Genomic DNA, 26,386 nt, shown 5'->3' on the forward strand with positions numbered 1-26,386 from the left:
TGGGCTATGTACATAGTATAAACTCATCAATAAATAATGATGTATTGGTGCTTTATACATAGTATAAACTCATCAGTAAATAATACTTTATTTGGCTATGTACATAGTATAAACTCATCAGTAAATAATGATGTAGTGGGTTCTGTACAAAGTGTAAACACATTAGTAAATAATGATGTATTTGGCTCTGTACATAGTTGAAACTCATCAGTAAATAATTACTTATTTGGCTATGTACATAGTATAAAGTTATCAGTAAATAGTGATGTATTGGTCTATATACTATAAACTCATCAGTAAATAATGATGTATTGGGCTCTGTACATTGTTTAAACTCATCAGTAAATAATGATGTATTGGGCTATGTCAAAGTATAAACTCGTCAGTAAATAATGATGTATTGGGCTATGTCAAAGTATAAACTTGTCAGTAAATAATGAATGGTGTATTGGGCTATGTACACAGTATAAACCCATCAGTAAATAGTGATGTAGTGGGCTCTGTACATAGTGTGGACTCATCCATAAATGGTGATCCGTTTCTCTCTGGTCACAGTGTAAACAACCAATACAAACATTGGCTACTCTAATCGATCAAAAAGTCTAATTTGATACTCTTTTAATGGTTTAAGTGTGAAAATATGTGATCTTGTTTTTCAGAGGTGAGAGGCAATTAATATGGTTCACTGCATTTGAACATGTACAATTGTCAAGCAAGTTAACGTAACTCCCAACCACAACCCCAAAGGGCATTGTAAAGCATGGGTGCAGCTCAGCCTGAAGGAGGCAGGTTAGATTAGACATTGGCCGGCCTCTCCGCTGAGGCATCTAACAAGGGCTGACTTTGATTCCCTGTTTAGTGCATGAGCTGAGACCACCGGCTCATGCTACGGAAGCCGACAAACATTTCTGAGACAGCCATGTGATTGCTGGGGACAAAACTGTGCCATGTTTAAATGAGTAATCTGGAGGTCGGATCCGCACATACCATAAAGTTGCCAGGCTCTCTTCCTTCCCAATCTGAACCAGACACAAATCCATAATGTTTAAAGCAAAACCAGGATATGGAGAGAGAAAACTCACCAGTTGAGTGACAGCTCAGCACACCGTCTGCCAAATCACACCTCTCTTGAGGTCCACACTTCCATGAAGTGCACGCAATTGTGTTATTGTGGTTACACGTGCACCGTTCGCTGCAGTCCGAGTGAGTGTACCAACTTTCACCGAGCTGAAACAAGAAGAGAGTCGTGAATGTGATGCTGCTTCTCATTAGTCAATGAATACTGTCTTGGCAGACGTCACATAACGCTGACAGTGATGTGGGCTCGCTCACAGGCGGAGACACTGCATGGTGTGTCATGTGCCTTACCCTGGCCTTCAGGGCATGAGGCTAGAACATTTATGAGCCCACGTGTGACAACCGCTCAACATACCTGCATTGTCTTTACTTCAAAGACCTCTGCTTCCCTGTTCCACAGAGTGTGGAGCCAAATCCCCTGGCACCTTCTCATCAGGATACTAGATTGTACAGGTCTACCACAAAGACAGTGGAGCGCCAGAAGTCATAAAGGTGCCCCTTCCCATTATTTAATCCTGTTATCCCTCATTTGATGAGAACATTCTGCATTCAGCTGGTGGAAGTTCCGGCTTGGATTGCAGCCAGCAGTGCAGCCTTAGAACCTTGCCTAAAATGGTATTATAGCACCCTGAGAAGAATGCTCGGAGCTGGCCAGCCAATCACAATCTTCTTGCATGCTGTAGATACCATTAGAGTGTGTTCAAGGAGGGATTCTGTGGCTACCGCATCCTGCTCTAGGACGTGCCTTGTCTCAGGAGAAGCCCCCAGCACACGTCACCCCTATCCAAGAATCCACCAAACACTATAGCAGTACTTACTCTGACTTTCAATCTATGCTGGCCCTGACCCTTCCTTGTCAAATGACAAATGTGAACCCTAACAACCTCAAAAAAGTATAAAAAACTAAAATACCAACATATTTGCCAATTTTTTCCTACTGTTCTGCAGGATTTGTACTTACATTTGCACTTAGCGAAAGAACAAAGCAGCTGTTATGGGTGCCCGAGAAATCAGTGTCTGATCAAAGGCTGCTGATGCAGAGTCTACTGTAGCTGTGTGTCCCACTCTGCGTTCAAATCAACCATCGTGAGGACAGGAGGGGTTACTAAGTGCTTTACAATTTCAACATGAAGGCAATAATGCCTATCAATTACTCTCCCCTCATAAAGGGCCATAGCCCTGAGAAGCGCCATAAAATACTATGTTAAATCCTGCACTTATTTGTGATCTGACATAGCAGCATTCGGAGGATGGCATACAGAGTATCTAAATCCAACACTGTTGACGAACAATTAAATCAGACAAAGCAGACACTACTTACAAAATAGCCCCAGGAGCATATATTACCTGATGGTAGTTGTTGTCAACATCGGTGCAACCACACTCTGTCCGAGGAACACACCTGTCCCCGCTGAGGACAAAGCCTTCTTCACAAAAGCAGCCTTCGGTGGGGGCCGAGCTACAAGAGCCGGAAGTGGCAGTGGCGAAGCACGTGGTAGGGCATCTGGACCCACAGCTCTCATACCGGCTTCCACCAGGGCAGGATATTGCTGAGGACAAAGGAAATAGAGTAATTAGTGAATACGGCTGCCAAACGTAACAGTCCCAAAGGATCCTGGAATATAGCTTCACAGACACAGAGACATTATCCCAACCTAGACACGCACACATTATTCCAACCAAGACACGCAGACATTATCCCAACCCAGACATGTAGACATTATCCCAACCTAGACACCCAGACATTATACCAACCAAGACATTCCAATCATTATTCCAATCTAGACATGCAGACATTATCCCAATCTATTCACACAGGCATTACCCCAACTGAGACACGCAAACATTATGACAACCTAGATACGCAGATATTATACCAACCTAAACATGCAGACATACCCCAACCTAAACATGCAGAAATTATCTCAGTTGAGACATGTATATATTATCCCAACTGAGACACTCAGGCATTATCCCAACCTAGACATGCGGACATTGTCCCAACTGAGATACGCTCACAGTGTCCCAACTGAAACACACAGACATTATGCCAAGTGAGACATGCAGACATCACAACCTAGACAAGCAGACATTATCCCAACCTAGAGAAGCCGACATTATCCCAACCTAGACACGCAGACATTATCCAAACTGAGACATGCAGACATTATCCCAACCTAAACACGGAGACATTATCTCAACCTAGACATCCGGGCATTACACCAACTGAGACACGCAGACGTTATCCCAACCTAGACATGCAGACATTATCCCCACCCAGACACACATACAGTATCCCAATCTAGACACACAGGCATTGCCCCAACTAGGACAAGCAAACATTAGCACAACCTAGATACGCATATATTATACCAACCTAAACATGCAGACATATCGCATCCTAAACACGCAGACATTATCTCAGTTGAGACGCGCATATATTAACCCATTGGAGACACACAGACATTATCCCAACCTAGACATGCAGACATTGTTCCAACTGGGACATGCAGACTTTATCCCAACCTAGACATGCAGACATAATCCCAACTGTGCCACGCAGACATTATCCCAACCTAGACATGCATACAATATCACAACTGAGACACGCAGACATTATCCCAACTGAGACATGCAAACATTATCCCAACATAGACAAGCGGACATTATACCAAGCTAGACACGCAGACATGATCTGAATCTAGACATGCAGACATTATCCCAACCTAGACATGCATTGTCCCAACTGGGACATGCAGACATTATCCCAACCTAGACATGCATACAATATCACAACTGAGACACGCAGACATTATCTCAACCTAGACATGCATACAATATCACAACTGAGACACGCAGACATTATCCCAACTGAGACATGCAAACATTATCCCAACATAGACAAGAGGACATTATCCCAAGCTAGACACGCAGACATGATCTGAATCTAGACATGCAGGCATTATCCCAACCTAAACATGCAGGCATTATACCAACCTAAACATGCAGGCATTGCCGCAACTGAGATACACAGACATTATCCCAACCTAGACATGCAGACATTATCCCAACCCAGACACGCAGACATTATCACAATCTATTCACACAGGCATTACCCCAACTGAGAAACGCAAATATTAATACAACCTAGATACGCAGATATTATACCAACCTAAACAAGCAGACATATCCCATCCTAAACATGCAGACATTATCCCAACCTAGACATGCAGACATTATCTCAACCTAGATACGCAGACATTATCTCAACCTAAACATGGAGACATTATCCCAACCTAGACACGCAGACATGATGCCAACGTAAACATGCAGACATTATCACAACTGAGACACGCAGACATTATCCCAACCTAGACCTGCAGACATTATCCCAACTAACACACACAGTAATTATCCCAACCTAAACATGCAGACATAATTGCAACCTAGACATGCAGACATTATCCCAACTGAGACACACAAACATTATCCCAACAAAGACATGCAGACATTATCACACATGAGACACACAAACATAATCCCAGCCTAAACACATAGACATCATCCCAAATGAGACTCGCACACATTATCCCAACCTTAAAATGCAGATATTATCTAAGCCTAAACACGCAGACATTATTCCAACTGAAACATGCAGGTATTATCCTAACTGAGACATGCAGAAATTATCCAAACCTAGACACACAGACATTATCCCAACTGAGATACGCAGATATTATCCCAACTAGCAGCCTTGTAGGGTCTGACTGCTTTCAATGTATGTGGTGAATGTATTTATTTCTTATGTCAGGTGTAACAAAAAACCCACAAAATGACCATCTGATATCTGTGTATGCATTATTATTGAGAAGGTAACCTCTCATTTTGTGATGTTGAAAAGAATTAGGTCAGTGATTCATCCCTCAAATTATAGAAAAGTCAGTAAAGACAACTTACGACATAAAGTATTGTTTCTCCACTGCACACAAACTCCGGCGTTGGTGCAGTGAGCTGCATAGGCCTGCAGTGCGTAGCACAGAGACAAAGACTGTCCTCCGGTAGCGCACATGTCAAACACGCAGCTCTTGAAGAAGTTCTGTGGTGGAACCTTTGCATGACAATCTTTGAAAATACCTAGAGGAAAGAACATTTGGACATGAAAGCTTCCAAAGGCATGGGACTTTGCACCATCTTCCAAGAATCAGGACAGTTTTAACTCAACATCTTGACACTGCCTTCAAGTACTGCCCTGCCCGGCTACACAAAATAATATTGCCCCAAACTCCATTCCTACTATTTAAAAATATATGGTGGGAAGATTAATAGTCTCTGGCACTGTGACTCTATTGTGGAGGAGCTATTTCTTTACTAATGCTGCAGAACACAGAGAATACTGTGTCAAACATCAGCCTGTGGTGCAGGAGCTTGTACTGCAGCAATGTACTAGAGTCCTGAAATCACACAGAGCCCAACCCCAGACTATGGTGGAGGACCTCTTTGTCAAACAAATCTATTAAAACTCAAACCTTACTGGGCTTGATCCAAGACTGTGGTGTAGGACTCATCACAAAACAAATCTACCAAAACCCATGTTCACTGGAACCAACAACCAACTGTGGTGCAGGAGCCACCACTTAAGTGTCAGAGTCCTGCAATCATTGTGTCCATATCTAGGGTGTGGCGTAGGACCTGATATCAAACAAATGTACTCATCACATTAAAAGGTTTTTTGGAACTCTACCATGGTTGTCCTCCAATTACCTCACATCAGACTCTATTTCACAAGTTCATTGCTCATACATTTTCATTACCCAGCGCTAAATCCTATGTTTCTACTTTCTACCTATTGGTATCTGCTCCCGTTTTCCTTACTGTTCCTCAACAAATATTTATGTGAGCTCTCATAGCGTTTATAAGACCAATCCTACAAAGAAATCCCATCTTGCTTCCTAAACTCAACGTTTCACCCTTCAAATGTTTTTGCCTCACAATACATTTTCTGAATATGTTTTCGAATCAAGGAGATCGAACTATAAGAAAGTGACCACAGAAGAAACTTGTTGGGTGAAAATGTGATGACTCTTGCCAGTCTCAGGAGACTTCTATCAACTCAACAAACCAATGATTTGCTGTTCACTCTGTAAGCTATGCAGTATCCTATACTTCATAAATACATGTGTAAATCTATAGGTATGACTAATTCAAAAATACAAAATAGTGCATTAAAAGGTTATATTAAAAATGTGCATTAGCAGACTAGAACTTTGAAATAGTTTATGTACATGAGGTTTATATAGGAAGGCATGCTGCTGAAGGCCACCAAAGGCTCAGTCGGAGCACTGCAATTATAGCCGACTGAACCCAAAGCATAACACAGCAAGAACACTCTACCTGAGGGGTCAGAGATGATTCCACACGCAGTATCCTTCTGCACCTCAGTCTCAAGCGTAGGGTCACATGCCTCACCCACACCACCGGTAGAGCATCTGAAGAGGAGAAAATGTCCACAGTGATGTCAAATTATCTAATTATAAACAGTAGTATTTAATTTACTTATTATAGGCACATCTGATGCTATAACATCCATGTAATAAGACAAACAATGCTCAATGTGGATGTAAGAACTTGTTGTAAGTAAGTAGTGACCTGAGGTGTCTTGCTCATTTTCACACATGTGCTACGGCTTGAAGGGTTGCAGCCTTTTCCAGCTCCATCAGTCTGCTTCTCTCATCACTGGCTGATGGGAGGATGTGTGGCCAGGCAATGGCATATTTAAAAGGCTCACTAAATGAAGACAGCTACGCACATCAGGACGTGTCTATACCAAAGGCCTCTACCATTTGTTCATGGAGTGACATTGCACAGAACAGCTGCTCCCAAGTCCCACGTCCTCTCCTATCTCTTCATGGCGTCAGCTGGCCCCCGGTGCTGGAGTTTAACCGACCCACCTCCCACTCTTTCTCTCATCTTCATAGAGCAAGTCAGCCGCCCATGTTGTTGCATGCACATCTCACGTAGCATTGTCTCCCCCAAGGATAGGGAAGACTGCAAGCAGGCCAATGGTCCCAGGTATGTGGCAAATCAAGCAGAGGGATGTGATCTGAGTGTAAGATTTGTTCTGCTCTTTGGCCCTATTTAATACATCAGGGCACAAAATCTTCTTAATCTGGCCAACTGCAGCCAAATGTATTTTGCAGGATAACATATCTACAACTCAAATTAATGGATATTGCAAGTAATTTCAAAGGCCAGTATCCTTATGCCTGCATCCTTATACCTTTATGTAATTGTGTAATCCATCTGAAACTTGCAAAATCCATACAATACAGTTAGGGGTACATTTTGTCATATATATATATTAAAAAGTTATTAGAGACTTTGGAAGTGTACATACATTTCATTCTTTTCCAGAAGTATCCAACTGTCCCCAAGGTCATTAGAGTCCTTTGCAATTGTTCCATCAGGCTTTATGTTGTCATCACCTGGGTCCCCATTATAGTTACCTGAAAAAGAGAGCGAGGCATTTAACCCTGTGCATATTCATCCGATAGTTGGTTATTCTGGTCTAGTTTTAAGAGACTGGGAAAGTCTGTAGCAAAGAAAGACTTGTGACAACTTCTACACATTCACCAACATTGCTGTGTGTCTGTGCACTTGGGTTGGTTTGATTTAAATAAAAACTTGACAAGCCAATGAGGGCTGCTGGGAAGTGAGAGTCTATGACTGGGAATGGGAGGCACCATAAACATGAGAAGCAGTTCAGCTTTCTAAGGCAGATGAAAGAGGGAAGGTAGTTTTCATTTTAACAATGAGGTATTGGAAGTTGTATCAATGAACTTCTTACGTTGCGTTACACAATGCTTCTTCACAGTGTCAGAATTAGTTTATGATGTCAGACTAGGTACTTGTTTTTTCTTATGTCAGCACATTCTACAATTGTGAGATCTTCTGTGATGACATGATGTTATATACATCTGCATGTCATTGGTAGGGGTATGTCAGGCTTACATTTCCAAAGCTAACTCCACACTGTGCAACGTGTTTCATTGCTGCACAGCTTGACATGTGGCAAATATTTATGGAAAAAAAAAGAAGAAAGAAATGCTCATAAAACCTTATATGCAGTGGAAGATGTTCACTAAAGTGGGATTTTGTAAACTCTGCAGCCTAAGTAAATTTCACCAAACTCACAAAAGTTTGAAAAGGCATCTAAACCTAAGAAGGAACCTACACTGCTCTGATTCATTAAAGACAATCAAATAACTGGATGTATATTCTGTAATATACAACATTAAGTGAATGGGCTATTTGTAACCTTTATATTGAACACTCTGGGAGTCCTACTGAAGAACACAGGGATGCAATATCATCAATACTGTGATGAAACTATATCTAAGAAACTTCTAAAAAAGTACCTACTTGTTGGCCATGCACTACAAGCAGCTGTATACTGGGTGACCTCTTATCATTGATACTCAACCCCCTAAAACTGATTTTCCTCTCATCTCACCCAAGTAGCCAACCGTGCCTGTCCAGTCCTTGATTGGAGCTCGTGGGATTCTGAATTAATTTGTCACATGAGTTCCTGCAGACAGTGGAGCTGTCAAGCCAGACCCCAAAAGAATATAGAAATACGCAAAAACCTGCACAATCCACTAAATGTGTGCTAGATATATGAGTGAATGAAAGAGCCTAGATACCAACTGTTCATAGGACCACTGGGATTTAGGAACAAACAAGAACCAGTGAGTTTGACTGCAAGATAAAACTACGTATATCTCCATTTCATTACCTCAACCACTGCCCTTTTGTTTTTGAATCAGTGATAGACTTCCACAGCTGCTTGCAAATATACTTTTCACACTATTGCATCTGATTAATGGGCCGCGTACCACTGTGGCAAACATCACCTCCACTGTACTTTGTCCAGATGGGAGTCCACCTTCTCAGGGAGAAACACGTCTGTGTTTTAAGGACTCTATACATCTAGTAAAGCCTGTGAGGTGTAAGCAGAACCTTTACCTGGGCAATTTATTTACCATAGGATTCAGGCATTGTAATACACATGCTCAGTTGGCATCTTACCACCCTCCTCTCCCACAGTGTCATTTCTGAATGCAAGCTGGTATGACTAGGATGAATCTGTCCTAGCATGCATCAGTATCTGCAGTGGGAGAGGACATTAAAATAAATCACGCCATGATTGGCTCCTGAGTTTTCAGCGCTCCTTTTGTTTGGTTGCCTTAGACATCTGGGCTGCCAGACATTAAAGGTAGACTGCATTTTGTGATTACCTAATGAACCTGTAAAGTAATCTGAGGTGTGTGGTTGACAGAACTCTGTTTGTCTTTTGAGAGAGGAGAAACCCCACACTGAAAGTAGTGGGCACTGCATTGAACCTTTATTCTGCCTAAATGCCATGGGTATGGATGATATGTCTGGGAGCTGCTAAGGGTAAAGACCAAAGAGTTGTAATACTTGTCCACACACAGCTGTGCATGACACTGACCCTGGCTGTTGCATGAGCATGTTTAACAAAAACTCTAGAAACACCACAAATGTACTTACCACACAATCCGCAAAGCTGCCCGCTGCATGCCTGTGGCACAGAGACATCTGCGTAATGGTTTCCATCGAACCTTACGGCTAGTCTGAAATCAGTTTGCAAAAGAACATAGATGCCACTGTTCCTGATAGTGACTCGACCACCTGCAACCTCGATTGGTAGACCCATGCGCTTCCCATTCACCTGAAGAGAGAAGAGTGAAAAAGAGTGATGCAACTCACTGAAATCATGGACTACTGGGCTACTGGATCTATCAGAGAAATACTGAGTCAATGCACGCATGATTTAACCTCAGTTAAGACTGTAAGCACATGAGTGGTAAATAATATTAGAACATTGGAATGTTGGGAGCTCCATTGAAGACAGAGGGGTGTGCTGGGCTTCTAATGTCTGGTAGAAGCTGAGAACTCCAACATTCCAATGCTAGCTGTTGCTGTGAACAAAGCCCTCATGGAGCCCGAGGGGAATTCAACCCTCTCAGGCTCTGAGAGGCCTTAGTTTTACAAATGAGAACATTCTGCTCTTAACTGGCGGAATGTTTTAATAGCCTTATTGCCTGCCATAGCAGACTACACCGGCCATTAAAGGCCCCCTCCGTTGTTAAAGGCCCTCGTCTTTGGCTCGTGCCTTTAACACCAGAGCAGACCTTTAATGGCTGTATAGCCCGCTACAGCAGGCTATAGAGCTATATTCGACCAGGAGTGAGAAGGCAATGAGTGTATCAAAGTAATATGAGCAAATTAACAACTGTTGAGTGATATGTTAGAGGAAACAATCTATGAGCAGAAAAGGAGTGAGCCATTAGGTGCTTAGTAAAAGATGATGCAATTGAGTGAATATCTGAGAAAACCTATTTGTTAACAATTTTGAAAGATATGGGACTCAGTAATACAGATGACCTGGTAAAAGTATGCAGGAAAGAGTCAATGAATTTAAAAATTGATCAATAAACGAGGGAGGTCACACAGGTACATAGACACCATTTGTGCAGCAGCAATCAGACGTGGGATTTAAAATTAAATACAGAACGTTTCAAAATAATTTCACAAGTATTAATTGTTTATAAGTATTGAGCTTCAGTTTACAGTTAAAAAGCAAGTGGAATCTCAGAGGATGATAATGAATGCTTAGAAGATGCTCAAGAAACACGATGGCAGCCCATGGCTAACTTCTGAAGGAGCAGTATCCTTGTGAACATATTCAGAATGTCTAGGGAAAATCTGAACAAATATTTCAGGAGAAATGTCTGGAGAATCTCAGCACAAAAGCCTGCAGAATGGCAGGAGAAGGACTGGAATTTCCAGGAGGCTGGTTGAAGAATGGCTGTTGGATGCATGGAGAAGTTATTCAGAGTGAATGCCGGGAGGAGGTGTGTGTGGCGGAGGGGGGTTGTGGCTGGGACAAAATACAAGTCCCTCGTGTATAGCTAACTGTGAAATGCTGACATATTGTGGGTTTAATCAGCCTTGTTATTTTGTCTGCTTTTAAGCATCACTTCTACCACTAGTGGGTGCACAACGATTATTTGGTATCTCTCCTATCAGAGAACAAGCCTCTAGTGGAAACTAACTACTGCACCTTCCTCAGGCTTGAGGCAGTTGATGCATAGTGTAGAACCACAGGCTAATTGCTTCTTCCCCTAGGTGAAGTGTCTTCTAAACATCTGGATGAATTCCATATGGCCCAACATTGCTGGGACCATGGGCCGCATTACGACTTCAGCGGTCTTACTAGAAGACCGCCGAAGCCGCGGGCGCCACTATAACGTCAGGCTCCCTATTATGACTTTTCTGCTGGGCAAGCGGACGGAAACAGTGTTTCCGTCCACTGGCCCAGCGGAAAAGTCACATCAACATTGCCTGCCGGCTCATAATAGAACTGGCGGCAATGTTGATGTGCAGTGGGTGAAGCAGCACCTGTCGCACATTTCAGCCAGCGAAATGCGCGATGGGGCTGTGCCTGGGGGCTCCTGCACTGACCATGTAAAGTGCGTGGAAAGTGCGGGGGCCCCCAGGGGCACCCCGAGTTCCCCTTACTACCAGCATTTGCATGACAGTGTTTACAACCTTGGACAGGCTGGTGGTTGGGGATTCATAATCCCCAGGGAAGCGGTTTTTGCACCTCTGCCCTGGGGATTATGACTGCCAGGCAGAAGCCTGGCTGTATGTTGGAGGGGCCAGCGGTATGGCTATGGCTAATGCGCCACGGTCATAATACGCTGGCAGTAAACCACCAGCCTGTTGGCGGTGTTACCGTCAGTTTACCGCTGGCCGCCAGGGTCGTAATGAGGCCCCATGTGTTCAATGTGCCTCCAGGTGTTGTCCATCTCCGAGAAGCTACTCCAACAAGTGGATCAGGGTGTTGTTCCCTCTAATGCTAGAACTAGGCCTAGGTTGTGGCGAGCCGTGTCCTAATGGGAGCACTGGAGCTATTCTGCCCAAGAGGAGCTTCCTGACCCTGAAGTGTCTCACGCCTTCAAGGATTTGATGTGTCTGCACAGATGTCATGCAGCCCTGCATTCCACCAGCTCTGATCTGAACCACAGAGATACCTAACAACATCTGTATATGGTAAAGCCATATGAAACAATTGAAGGACATGCCTACTGTTCTTGGCATTACCTCATTAGCCATCTGATCTATGACCCATCCTGGTGCAGACACAGGAATTTAATTTTCATTCGTGGCCTTGATGTCTGTTTCAGTCAATGGGCTGGCCACCCTGGTTTCAAAACCACTGGAAGCATCTGTGTAGGACAGATGGAACTGGAAATAGCTCTGCTTAAAAGGTACAATAGGGACTAATCCTGTATCAGAGGTGGTCCCAGTTTTCTATGGAAAAGGTTCCTCCATTGAGAATGTACAGTCCATTGTTGCCCCATTATTAAAATATCCAACTCCATCAAGCTGCTCATGCTTATGGGGGGCCTACATTTTCTTTCTTCCAGGGAGCATACTTTATCATTTTGCCGCTATGGCCATTACTAGAACCAGATTTTCACCAGAACATTAAGCTTAAGGCCATTTAGAGTCTAAACTGATCCGTCCTGAACAATGGGGCTGATGTGTATGTTGTTGGTTAGTATTCTTTGCCCCAACAGGGGAGTAAGGGCTGTCGGAGGTTCACCCCTATGTTCATGCACTTAATTTAGATTGGTGGACTCCAGGTTAGTTTTCAGGGCAGTCACTGCAAGGAATATATTGGCAGTGGGGTAGGGTGATCTGGCGCCTTGGATTTGCCGGGACAGTCCCAGTTTTTCACCAGCTGTCATGACTGATTTTGGGAAATTTAGCTTTAGTCCCAGTTTTTAGAGAGGATCGACTGAAAACAGTGGGAGGTGCCTTTTTGTGTTTTCCAAACAAGGGATAGCTAACAGATGTTATGAGAAAACAAATTAATTAACAGGCATAATGCTGGATTCAAAAACTGCAGTTTATTTATGTTCTTAGTGCCTCTTCGGTAAATATACGCTTATATGGGCTGCCATTCTGTGCGCTTAGTTAAAGTAAAATTGTAGTCCTTCTTCTATTTTAGTGAAATGTTTAAGTTTTTGGCTTTAAAATTCTGGTCACCCCATAGTAGTGAGCAGTGAAAACTGTCTAATGCTGGGGGCATTTAAAAAAAAAAATCTAAAAGAAAATACCTCTTTGGGGTTTTCTTTTTGAAAATAAAAAACAATACGTTTGTCAGACGGCCCGATCATGTTGTTAAAAAAAAGAACAGTGACAGGAACCGCCATGATGGCAGTTCCTTTCAATGCTCCAAAAATGACCTCTGGCATGGTGACCAGTTATAAGTTTGGCAGGTGGTTACACTGTCAGGACGATGGAGCAATTTTACTCTCACTCTGACGTAGTAGACTCTGGCTGCTAACTAATACACGAGGGCTCTTGTCTGGTATCCCTGTCAGTAACAATCAGACTCCTAGGCCCCCTTAAGTGCACTCTAAAACCCAGGAGCCAACCAGAAGCCATTGATTTGTGCTTTGAGCATCTCAGATCACTTTCACCAGTGGTCTGGGGTTTGGAGTTTTTGTCGGTTCTCATTAGCCCTGGGAAAATCTTAGTTCACCCTCTAAAGCCTGGGACTTCTACAATTCAAGCTTTCTCTACAGACACATACACACACACATGCACATACACATGCATGCACATGCTGATACACGTATACGTTCACTCACACACACATACACAACCAAATACTGGGCACCAATTCTATCTTCCTAATACACAACCGATACAGCTGTGAGTGGGAAATTCTGAAAGATCAATGTCCTTCAACGCAACCATGACCATCAACCAACCTTTTTAAGCATCTCTTCAACAATCGGACACTAATGTCGAAGAATTACTCGTGCAAGTCTGGCACCCTTCTTTAGCAACAGACCCACACTCTACAGTCACCCAAGAGTCCACAGATGATTCCAGTCATAGAAGAAAACCTTCACTCAAAGCCCAATATCTATCGCTCATAAGATCACAACTACTGCATTCCACAGCAAAGGATATGCGGCCACATGTAGGTGGCTTTTTTTTGGTCAAAAATGGTCCCATTTACAGAATTGGCCAGTTTGCGAGCAAAAAAAAAGTATTGAATCACAAAATGGTTTAGGGATTTGGTGTTAGGAAGGGACCTCTTTCTAATAGTGACTTGCAGTCTTATGTAAAAATGTTTTGCGACCGGGATGTGGTCACAGAACATTCACTTTTTCCTTTGTGAGTGCATGCGAAAACGTTTTTTTAAGAGCAGGCAGTGATCCCACGGACAACTTCCGACACTTAAAAAATGAAACTGAGACGTTTCATTTTTTTTCTTTTTAAACACATCCCATTTTCCTTTAAGTAAAACGGGCTGCTTTAAAAAAAAAAAAAAAACAGTTTGTTTTATATAAAACCAATCACAGACATGGTGGTCTGCTGACCCCAGCAGGACACCATCCCCGTGATTTTTGCTATACCCAGTGGGTCGCAAATGGTGACTTGCCTCATTATTATTAATGATGTTGGTCTATTTGCAACCCACTAGGAATCGCAAAAGAATAGAATTAGGTGCATTTGTAATTGCGTTTTCCTAATTGCAATTTGCATGGAATATCAATTAGGAAATTGTATATCCTAATGTACGTACACGTGGCCCATAGTCTCCTCTCTGACAATATCATGAGTGAGATGTTGTGAGAGCGGATCTTATTTACATCTCCTTACAACACTTCCAACCACAGATGATCTCCTCTACTGGCAAACCACTTTCTTCTCTCTGTCCAAATGAGATAGGGCAGTATCACTACTATGTGACTTGGCAGACTAGGGTTTGCCCCATCTTCAAGTGGAGAAGGGACAGTGTTTATATTTATAGAAAAATGCCCTGTCCACTAGAGACAGTGCAGCACTGAAACAGCCTGAAACATGGACCAGCAAGACAGAGGGACTGATGCAGGGAGAGGACAAGGATCCCTCTAAAGGTGGAAGAAGTTTGTGACTGCACCTCTTGTGGGGTATGCTTGGTTGCACCTCGCGCACCCATGTGCCTCCCAAGCAGCGGTCTTGGACACCACTTCCTCCGGGGTACACAGTGTGTCTCCAGACAGTCTTTCTTCCCTGCAACAGCATCAGTAGTAGAATAGCATGAGTTCAGGACCACAGGCCTTCCCAAATGTGCACAGGACACAGTGAGTGCACACAGTGCCTACCTTCCTGAACATAACACATCAGTAAAATACACATTCACTTGACCACATCACAGAAGGAGACACAAGAGTGTGCTTCTTCTGCAATCCCAAAGTGCCTCATTACACACTGCAGCACTTCCAGAGCATGGCCTTGACTCTGAAATGTTTACACTGAGAGCCCACAGTTGTGTAGACAACTTACATTCACTTTCTTGTTCTTGAGTAGGGTTATCCGGCTGCTGTAGACATCCACGTGAACAGACTTGACGTAGGAGACCTTGGTGTTTGAGCCCCGGAACTCATTGGTTGCAGAGACGTTGAAGAAAGGCACGCTGCTGCCTTGGCCGCATACTTTGGCAAGCATGTATGTGCAATTGCCCATGAAGTGATGGACTCTATTGTCAAACGTGTCGTAGTGTGGGTCTCCAGAGGCGCTGCAGGTGACTTGGGCTGTAAGGAAGACATGCAGCAAAGACATACACTGTAAGCCAAACACATCTGTGCAAACTGATGGTCAGACGGAGGATCGGAATAAAAAATGGAAGATTTATTATGATAACATCATCATAACAGAATACAGTTTTGCTTAATAATGGTTTATATTTGCCTTTAGATCACAAGACCATAGAGATGAATTTGCTTTTTCATGTGGTTAGAAGCAACTCCTGATACACCCCTAAGGAACGCCTGATATCCCCTTAATATCCTTCAGTCTCTAAAATGTAAAGGTGGACTGACTTAGAGACATTGGTAAATCTTGACCAGTTGGTGTCTTTTTAGACAAGTGTCACCATGCTACAGACTTTCAGAAGCTTTTGTGAGCCTGGGTCGCCAACTTCATGTAGGGGCCCCTCTCTGGTTTCATGGCAGCACAAGCACCTTATTTAAAATCGAAATAATGCTTGAGGAAACATTTGGAAGGTGGTTCCAGTATATTGTGGTAACTGTAGGTCCCTGTCATTACTGGCCCCTTCATGTAACAAAATGAAAACAACCCCTATTTTTGTGATTTATAAATAACTTTGCAGGGCGCTGGGGGTGTGGACCAGAAGCAAGAAGTCCTGGGTGCTCATCATCTAGTGATGACCCGGAATCTGAGCTAGCAGAGTGGCAATAGTACCAGACATGTGACTGACTCTGCTCTCTGCCTACCCACCTCCAGAGTGCCTGGCTGCAGGGAGACAGCCTGACTGCTCTTGAGGCCAATGTAAAGCTTGGATTTACTACCAGTCATGTTTCTTAAGTCTGGTTATTTACCCCAAGTGAAGAGAATCATGTTCATTTATTCTTTAAGATGTTCTGTTCAGCTTCTCAGTGGGTTCGTGCCCAGAACCCTGAGCTCTGCGCACTAGCCAGAGCTCACTACCATTGATGCAGCTTATTGACGCGACTGGTGATTCGTGCCAAGCTGATGCAATGAGCACAATGGAATGCGGTGAGGCTAATACGTGGTCTTCACACCAAGAGACTAAGCTTAATTATTTGACCTTCCGTATATTAAATCGTTATGTGGTCAATAGAAAATAAAGGTCTGGTTAAAACTGAAACTTTTCTCAATTCTCCTTCTGCTTATCAGTCAAGATGTTAAACCCTTGAATAAATAAAAGGTTTTTTATATCAGAGTGCTTTAAGAGCTCATGATTTTAGCATACAAGGGAAGTGACGTTCAAGAAAACAAGCTCCCAGGTTCGCACCACTTGGCCAAGTTGAGTAGCTGCGACTGGATTGCAGATTTCCCCGCTTCCAGAGTCAATGTCCTAATGCACAGACCGGTGAGCAGAAGGCAGGCACACTCTAAAACAAGCTTTTGTTATTATTCTGTGACACCCAAAATGTAAAACAGTTGCCATGACTAAATCAGAAGGCACCAATAAAAAACCTGGGTAACTTGCAAATGTTAAGTATATTAATACGTACATGTGGGTGGAGGAAGGACTGTAGTTGTGCTTGTTCCTGGTCTGTTTCCTCCTGTTGTGCTTCTTGTGGTTGTGCTTGTTTCAGGCGTGCTTCTTGTGGTTGTGCTTGTCTCGGGTGTGCTTCTTGTGGTTGTGCTTGTTTCAGGCGTGCTTCTTGTGGTTGTGCTTGTCTCGGGTGTGCTTCTTGTGGTTGTGCTTGTTTCAGGCGTGCTTCTTGTGGTTGTGCTTCTCTCGGGTGTGCTTCTTGTGGTTTTGCTTGTTTCAGGTGTGCTTCTTGTGGTTGTGCTTGTCTCGGGTGTGCTTCTTGTGGTTGTGGTTGTCTCAGGTGTGCTTCTCATTGCGGTTCCTGTTTCGGGTGTGCTTGTTATTGATGTGCTTGTTTCAGGTGTGGTTCCTATTAATGTGCTTGTTCCGTCTGTGCTTCTTGTGGTTGTGCTTGCTTCAGGTGTGCTTCTTGTGGTTGTGCTTGCTTCAGGTGTGCTTCTTGTGGTTGTGCTTGTCTCAGGTGTGCTTCTCATTGCGGTTCCTGTTTCGGGTGTGCTTGTTATTGATGTGCTTGTTTCAGGTGTGGTTCCTATTAATGTGCTTGTTCCGTCTGTGCTTCTTGTGGTTGTGCTTGCTTCAGGTGTGCTTCTTGTGCTTGTGCTTGTCTCGGGGGTCCTTCTTGCGGTTGTGCTTGCTTCAGGTGTGCTTCTCATTGCTGTTCCTGTTTCGGGTGTGCTTGTTATTGATGTGCTTGTTCCGTCTGTGCTTCTTGTGGTTGTGCTTGCTTCAGGTGTGCTTCTTGTGGTTGTGCTTGTTTCAGGTGTGCTTCTCATTGCAGTTCCTGTTTCGGGTGTGCTTGTTATTGATGTGCTTGTTTCAGGTGTGGTTCCTATTAATGTGCTTGTTCCATCTGTGCTTCTTGTGGTTGTGCTTGGTTCAGGTGTGCTTCTTGTGGTTGTGCTTGCTTCAGGTGTGCTTCTCATTGCTGTTCCTGTTTCGGGTGTGCTGCTCACTGTTGACCTTGCTTCAGAAGTACTTCTTATTGTTGGGGGTGTAGGTGTGCTTACTATGGTCGTGCTTCCTATTGTTATGCTTGCTGATGTTCCAGAAGGAGTGGTGGTCCTTGGTGTGCTTGTTGTATGATCTAAGGCACAAAGCATTAAATCATAAAATGCCCTGTCTAAAAATACTTTGAGTGTATTTAAAAACAATATACAGAATGTACATAGATTACCGCATTAAGATGGTTAACTAGTGAAAAACAGGTTACTTCTTGAGAACCGTATCATATAAAGGTGTTTCCCTTGGTCACATTTCCTCCAATTGATTTTTTGATGCACTATTTACACAAGAATTGGCAAAGCCAATAGCTCTTGGGACTGAAACTTACGGATTTGCCAATGCTTTTGAGGATCAGTAATCTTTGAATGTCTTTGTAATGTTTTGAAAAATGTAATTTTAAGATGGCCACAGTAAATTCACATGTATTCATGGCAGCCATTTTTGTGTATTTATGTCTTAACAAATCCTGTTAAAAGTATGACGGTGCATTTACCCACCTCTGCAGTGGCCTTCCCTGAATGGGATTTGCTCAGATAATACAATCCCATTTCTAGGTGCCAGACACGTATGGGTGCACACGCAAATACGGCCATCTCAAAATGATCAAAGTCATTTCAAAATGGCCCAGTGCAGCGGGCACCAAAGAGTGGTGCAGCCAGAATACTTTTAAAAAAGAGGATAGGGCTGGAGCTGACAATGGGTGAGCTGTTGGGGTTGCAACACAAAGAGCAAGGGGTGGACGGTGGAAGTGAAGGGGGAAGCAGCAGACGCGGACAATGCCGGAAAACACATGCACTGCAACGGAGTGCTCAATGAAAAAGAAAAAGTAGTTCCTGAATGCAAGCGATGTCAGCTGTGGAAAGACATGAGTAAACCAATCACAACACTGTGATACGGATTACCGGTGAGCGGTTTCCAAATGATAAAAAACTGGGTATCCTTATATATATGGTGTAACACATCCAACACCAGAAAACACTTTTGCAATGTGGCTGATAGTGGCTGATGAAATATAATTGGGCTTTGGGGACTGGGGACCATTCCCACAAATGAACAATGGGGTAGAGACAGAGGGCCTCATTATCAACATGGCGGTTGAGACCGCCATGCTGGTGCGGCGGATATTACCGCCAACGGCATGTCGGTCTCGATCGCCACATAATGAACACATGGGGAACCACCACAGGCGGCCCTCCACCACCGCCAGGCTACCGCCACCAGGCAGCCTGAAGAATGCAGAATTGTTCATCCGACAGGGCAGCGCTGCAAGCAACGCTGCCCTACAGATAAATAACCTGTTTCCGCCAGCTATTCCCTGGTGGTTTCACCCGCCAGAAAAAGGCTGGCGGAAGGGGTGCTCTGAGGCCCCCATGCACAGCCACGTTGCGCAGGTCACTGCCCGATTTACTGAGGCAGTGACAACGGCTCCATATGGAGTCATCCGCAATGTCCAGGTGCAGCATTCTGCTGGGTCGGCTGGCGGCAACACTGTTTCTGCCCGCCGGCACCGCGGAATGTTGTTTATTCAGCGGGAGGGGTCTCAAGGGGGCTGGCAGTCTGTGTTCAGACCGCCAGCATGAACACGGTGGGGATTTCCACTGTGTTCATAATGACCCCCATTGATTGGTACATATGCATAGCATGTGTATCTGCAGCTACACATGCCATCGAACATACATATACGTATACAGGGAGTGCAGAATTATTAGGCAAGTTGTATTTTTGAGGATTAATTTTATTATTGAACAACAACCATGTTCTCAATGAACCCAAAAAACTCATTAATATCAAAGCTGAATATTTTTGGAAGTAGTTTTTAGTTTGTTTTTAGTTTTAGATATGTTAGGGGGATATCTGTGTGTGCAGGTGACTATTACTGTGCATAATTATTAGGCAACTTAACAAAAAAAAATATATACCCATTTCAATTATTTATTATTACCAGTGAAACCAATATAACATCTCAACATTCACAAATATACATTTCTGACATTCAAAAACAAAACAAAAACAAATCAGTGACCAATATAGCCACCTTTCTTTGCAAGGACACTCAAAAGCCTGCCATCCATGGATTCTGTCAGTGTTTTGATCTGTTCACCATCAACATTGCGTGAAGCAGCAACCACAGCCTCCCAGACACTGTTCAGAGAGGTGTACTGTTTTCCCTCCTTGTAAATCTCACATTTGATGATGGACCACAGGTTCTCAATGGGGTTCAGATCAGGTGAACAAGGAGGCCATGTCATTAGATTTCCTTCTTTTATACCCTTTTTTGCCAGCCACGCTGTGGAGTACTTGGACGCGTGTGATGGAGCATTGTCCTGCATGAAAATCATGTTTTTCTTGAAGGATGCAGACTTCTTCCTGTACCACTGCTTGAAGAAGGTGTCTTCCAGGAACTGGCAGTAGGACTGGGAGTTGAGCTTGACTCCATCCTCAACCCGAAAAGGCCCCACAAGCTCATCTTTGATGATACCAGCCCAAACCAGTACTCCACCTCCACCTTGCTGGCGTCTGAGTCGGACTGGAGCTCTCTGCCCTTTACCAATCCAGCCACGGGCCCATCCATCTGGCCCATCAAGACTCACTCTCATTTCATCAGTCCATAAAACCTTAGAAAAATCAGTCTTGAGATATTTCTTGGCCCAGTCTTGACGTTTCAGCTTGTGTGTCTTGTTCAGTGGTGGTCGTCTTTCAGCCTTTCTTACCTTGGCCATGTCTGTGAGTATTGCACACCTTGTGCTTTTGGGCACTCCAGTGATGTTGCAGCTCTGAAATATGGCCAAACTGGTGGCAAGTGGCATCGTGGCAGCTGCACGCTTGACTTTTCTCAGTTCATGGGCAGTTATTTTGCGCCTTGGTTTTTCCACACGCTTCTTGCGACCCTGTTGACTATTTTGAATGAAACGCTTGATTGTTCGATGATCACGCTTCAGAAGCTTTGCAATTTTAAGAGTGCTGCATCCCTCTGCAAGATATCTCACTATTTTTGACTTTTCTGAGCCTGTCAAGTCCTTCTTTTGACCCATTTTGCCAAAGGAAAGGAAGTTGCCTAATAATTATGCACACCTGATATAGGGTGTTGATGTCATTAGACCACACCCCTTCTCATTACAGAGATGCACATCACCTAATATGCTTAATTGGTAGTAGGCTTTCGAGCCTATACAGCTTGGAGTAAGACAACATGCATAAAGAGGATGATGTGGTCAAAATACTCATTTGCCTAATAATTCTGCACTCCCTGTATATATATATATATATATATATATATATATATATATATATACAAATAATCCCCTTCATTCAAGGATAACAAGGACACCTCCGAAGTGCTATAATTACGTATAACAATTTATTTGGAAAAAATGATTTACCCTCCAACGCGTTTCAGCCGTAGCCTTGGTCACGGATGGAGTGGGTGCATACTATACATGATTAAATAACTCACACAAAAAAAAAAACGGACATCAACACAAAACCCCATACTATTCCTCTGGCAGTGGCGCCCATCTTATCATCTATCGATCGTATTTAATAAACAGTGTTTAACCACAAATTCTTTCATAATTTCTCAAAAATGCCAAAAGATGCTTATAGGGCTCACTAAGTGCGTACGCATACTCAGGGAATCCCTACAGTACATTCATTACAGTGCTTAGGAATGCTCTGCAGTGTTTCTGAATCAAAACAGTGCTAATGGATACTTGCAGGGTCCATACAATGCAGAGACATGCTTGTGAGGGCAATGTTGTGCCTTGGCATGCTTATTGTGTTAGTATTCAAGGATCAATAGCTTCCATGGAGTCTTGCAGGGTGTGTACCATGGCTAGGAATGCTACCTGGGTCGAAGCAGTATCAAAGGATGTTCGCACAGTCCCCATAGTGCCTAGGCCTGCTTGAGAGATCACTACAGCTCCCAAGTGTGTTCACATGGTCTATCTGGCAATTCATTTCTTGCCTGTCTTTCATTGGACACACATCACAGAGTTTAGTACTTGGGTCATATGATTTTTGAATGCGGAAGCCGCAGTGAAGTGATCTCTCTCCTAAGATACTAAAGAGACCATACATTGTTCTATAGATCAAATAAAATCTCATAACATAAAAAGTATATATTACACCTCAATAGCATTAGTAAAATCATAATATTTTACCACAGACTGTCTCCTTCCGCCAGTCTCCCAGGTGTACTCCTGCCACTTGACAGGCTGACGCGTAGGACTCCAAGATTTGGCAGAGTTGCTCAAAGCTCCCATTGTTGGCACACAAGTCATAAACGCAGCTCTCAAAGTATGACTGTGGTGGTATATGCGCATGGCAGGGAATGAAGGGACCATTTCCTGTAGTTAAGATCTGGCACTGTTCTTTGTACACTTGCTCCAAAGACGGTGAGCACTCTATTGGCGGAAGTATTGTAGAACTGCAACTAATGGACAAATAAAGATGCATTGTCATTGTAATGCACAAGGGAATGTCCGGAAAAGGTTACAAATATTAGCCAATGAGCACATTTGGAAAAATGATGTCTATCTCTCACTTAACAAAGTAATTGTGTAGGTGGGACAATCCGTCCACCTATTAGAACAATCCTAAAGTGAATGAGCATTGGACACCACACAGGTCCCTTCTTAAGGAAGAGATCTTCATGAATGCCATGTCTCAAGCCTTACAAATCATTGTACTTCTTTTGTTTATCCAACATACATACCACATACACCGGCAAAATAAAATCACCGACATAACACCTCATCCAACTTCCTGTTTATAGTAACGTAAGTACATCCTACAAATTTATCTTAGGTTATTCAGAAAGGGCAGAGTATTCTCAAGTATCGTTTGTACTTTTTGTATGGAAAAGTTTGTACATTTCAAGAAGTTGTGAAGTTTAAACACTTTGCTACATGTGTGTGAAAATTGTAATTTTTGCACGACACTTGGTACATTGTAAATTTGTGAGAAGCTTTTTCCATACATTTCCACCACTGATGCCTTTAATTAGAATGAAAATCATCTCACAAAGTGGTGAAAATTATGTTGCAATATACAGAAACAATATTGCATATATGATGGCAAATCCATTCTGAGAAATTGTGCATGCTTTTCCTAGGTGCAAAATTCAGTAATGTCACAATTCGGTGCCAGTGTGAACCAACCTTGGACAAGCCTTGTCGCTAGTCATTTTGCATTCTAGGTTTGTCTCTGTATTTTGCAAATACTTAGTGTCATCTGAGACAGTACTCACTTCCATTCATCATCAGGCACCATCCAGCTGTTTCCAAAGTCATTTACGTCTTCAACCACAGTGCCACCAGGTTTCATGAAGTCATCCTGCTGGTTGTTATTGTAGGTCCCACACAATCCACACAACATGCCTTTGTGGTATTCCTTCACTTTCACAAAGAGCTCGTGGTCACCATTAAACTGAAGCTCGAGTCCAAAGTTTGTGGTCACCTTCACATAGGAGCCAGCAAGTGAGACGTTCACACCGGAAATACGAGTTGATGCACCGGCCAATATGTGATTAATCTAATAAGGAAATCAAAGTTTAAAATATTAAAATATTTGCATAGGGATGTCTTTGGAGCTTAAAACTGTTACATCAGTTGGTTTCAAGGAAGAGTTTTGAGTTGTTTCCTAAAATGTGGCAGTGACAATGTATTTTGTAGCTCAAAAGGAACAGAGCCCCAGACTGAGAAGGCCTGACCTGAAACAAGACAGTCTCTCATCCTGGTATTTTTTAAACATAGGACCATTAGGGTGATTGAGCAAGAAGATATCTTAGGAATGTGCCTAAAGTAACACACATTTACAAACCTCAGAGACCTGCCATAGCTGGAGCAGTGAACAATGCACAGGACTTTGAAAGAGAACCTGGGATAGACAAGTAACCACGGAACCCAATTGAGAATGAGAGCTGTTCAACTCAAAATGGCGCTTCCATCCCCATTCTACCTGCAAAGGTTTCTGAGTATTTGAAGACAATGAAAAATAGATTTTGTAGTCCTAAGATAGAGTGTAATGCAGCAGTCCATAGGATGATAAATGTAAATCACCATCTTCATAAGGTGAGATAGGTTCATTCCTGTGGTGTTTCCTATTTTGATACGTAGAAGATGAGAACAGTAAAACGACTGGAGAGGCAAACCTGCATTTACTCGGAAGCATATTTGCAACTTGTCATCATATTATTTGAAAGGTGGGCAGAGGCCACTGAATAGCTCCTTCAGTGAACATGACTGTGAGAATAAAGGGAGGAAAAAGACCTGTCTAGGACTCCAAAGCTAGTGGGGGCTGTCTGAAGCACACAGAGACTGCATGCTCTTCTAGGCTGAGTTTGACAGCCTGGACTTAACTCAATAAAGTGTGTTCCCAAGCTAATACAAAAGCCTCATTTATCAACCTCCGTTTTTTGAGAATGTCAATGACAAACACAGAGGACAGCTTACATAGAGATCATCCGAAACAAACAAAAGGACCATGTTTATTTTGGGTCAATGTCTAGTGTTAGGCAGATTGAGTAAGTCAGAGGCAACTGGAGAGCTACATAAGCTGAACTTTCATACTTTTAGATAGCCAAGAGACAGCTGCAGCACTTTAGTAATTGACTCAGATAACAGAGTAGAGAGACATGTTCTTGGGAAGAGATGTGTAGACTGATTCTTCAAGGCATGATACGAGACAGACATTCAATGAGTTGATGACTGCAGGCCTTGGTGGCTGATTGCAAAGTTAGGAAATTCTTCAGCTATAATGTCAGGGATATCAGTCTCAGGGACCCCAGGATATATGCGGGGCACTAGTGGTCTGACTCATTTCAGTAAAGAAGGACAACAAATCTGTGTATGGATGCACTGCCTGGAAGGCACAGTGTCACGCCGGAGGTATGGTGGAAAGGAGGTGGTTGCATTGCAGCTTTTCTAGTTAAGAAGAATTGACATTATAGATGATCAGATCTTTACTATTTCTAAGGTTGGGTCAGACCATTTGGGGAGGCTAGGCAGAATACTTGGAGCACAGAGGCCTGAGAAGATTTTAGATTGGCTGTAAAACTCAGGCCTTGTTTGAGAGTGGGAAGTCAATTTCGATATTTCACTTGTTTACAGAGATTGGTAGAAGTGGTTTTATTTACAGCAGGTAAAGCTAGAACTGTACCAGATGGGTTGGGGCATTTCGAGACACCTTTAATAGAAGTTAATACAGGTTTTGTGTCATTATCAGTGATGGGAGATACATGCAACATTTCTATGGAACTCATTCATTTTCTAGGAGCTTGAGTTACTCACAGAAAGCGTTGTCTAAACAGATAACAAAGTACTTTGCCGCACATTCCTTTCTTCAAACTTCAAGAAGAGTTGCTAGATTCCACAAATGTATGTGGAATAGAAGTTCAGGTTCAAGAGAAGGGTGGTTTGAAGCTCAATGTTGATAGGTCAGAGCAGAATAAAATTAGGCAGTGTATTGGTGATGTCCTGTTGGTAAGATCAGATGGTGTGGATTGGTGTCTTTGTGTTGGAAGGAGATAAGGACTTACATTTCAAGTGTGGAGATTTTAATCAGCGTGGAATTCGGTCATGCAGTCAAGCAGTTTTAAATCAACAGACACCTTGCTGAACTGCAATTTCATAAAGTTTTTAAAGGAAGCGGTGAAAAAATGACAAGTTTTGGAGAATAATTGGCTTGAAACATATTAGGTTTAACAATAATTGTATTGGTAAAAGTTATTTTGTAACATGGTAGCGAAGTTAATTGGATTTTTAATGTGTATAATTGTGGTTTTTACCCCTTATTATCACTTAAAAGAAAACTGAAATGGACTTTAGAAATATCAGGATTGGTGCTTGCAAAATTGTTGCTTAAGAATTATTTCCTTTTAGTATCCTTTTTGGAAATATGCTCGATTTGAGTAATTGTGATGTAGTAAGAGTTTAATTAATCAAACAATACATTACATTACTTTGTGTGAGATTTCTTAGAGTCAGAAACTGTAGCGTTGGGGTATTTCTCCCGAATGAAAGTGGCTAATGTTATGGTATGGAGCATTGGCAAGGAGTGTTGTTGATTTCTGGGACCAGTAAGCAAGTGTGACTTTGAGGCAAGACGTAGAAA

At 42.9% G+C, this 26,386-nt stretch overlaps 1 protein-coding gene across 1 annotated transcript in view; it reads right to left on the bottom strand.

Moving 5' to 3' along the window:
• LOC138265212 (IgGFc-binding protein-like) overlaps window positions 1-26,386 on the bottom strand; it is a 224,947-nt gene that overhangs the window by 46,378 nt on the left and 152,183 nt on the right. Inside the window, exons 51-60 of the mRNA XM_069212764.1 lie at window positions 23,523-23,806; window positions 22,435-22,706; window positions 17,229-18,356; window positions 15,514-15,761; window positions 9,646-9,826; window positions 7,472-7,580; window positions 6,469-6,563; window positions 5,035-5,211; window positions 2,425-2,627; window positions 1,083-1,227 (exon numbers count right to left, since the gene is read on the bottom strand). Coding sequence (XP_069068865.1) covers window positions 1,083-1,227; window positions 2,425-2,627; window positions 5,035-5,211; window positions 6,469-6,563; window positions 7,472-7,580; window positions 9,646-9,826; window positions 15,514-15,761; window positions 17,229-18,356; window positions 22,435-22,706; window positions 23,523-23,806 — 2,842 coding nt within the window. The remainder of the gene's footprint in view (window positions 1-1,082; window positions 1,228-2,424; window positions 2,628-5,034; window positions 5,212-6,468; window positions 6,564-7,471; window positions 7,581-9,645; window positions 9,827-15,513; window positions 15,762-17,228; window positions 18,357-22,434; window positions 22,707-23,522; window positions 23,807-26,386) is intronic.

Source organism: Pleurodeles waltl, chromosome 11, assembly GCF_031143425.1.
Source record: "Pleurodeles waltl isolate 20211129_DDA chromosome 11, aPleWal1.hap1.20221129, whole genome shotgun sequence".
In the NCBI taxonomy this organism is placed as follows: domain Eukaryota; kingdom Metazoa; phylum Chordata; class Amphibia; order Caudata; family Salamandridae; genus Pleurodeles; species Pleurodeles waltl.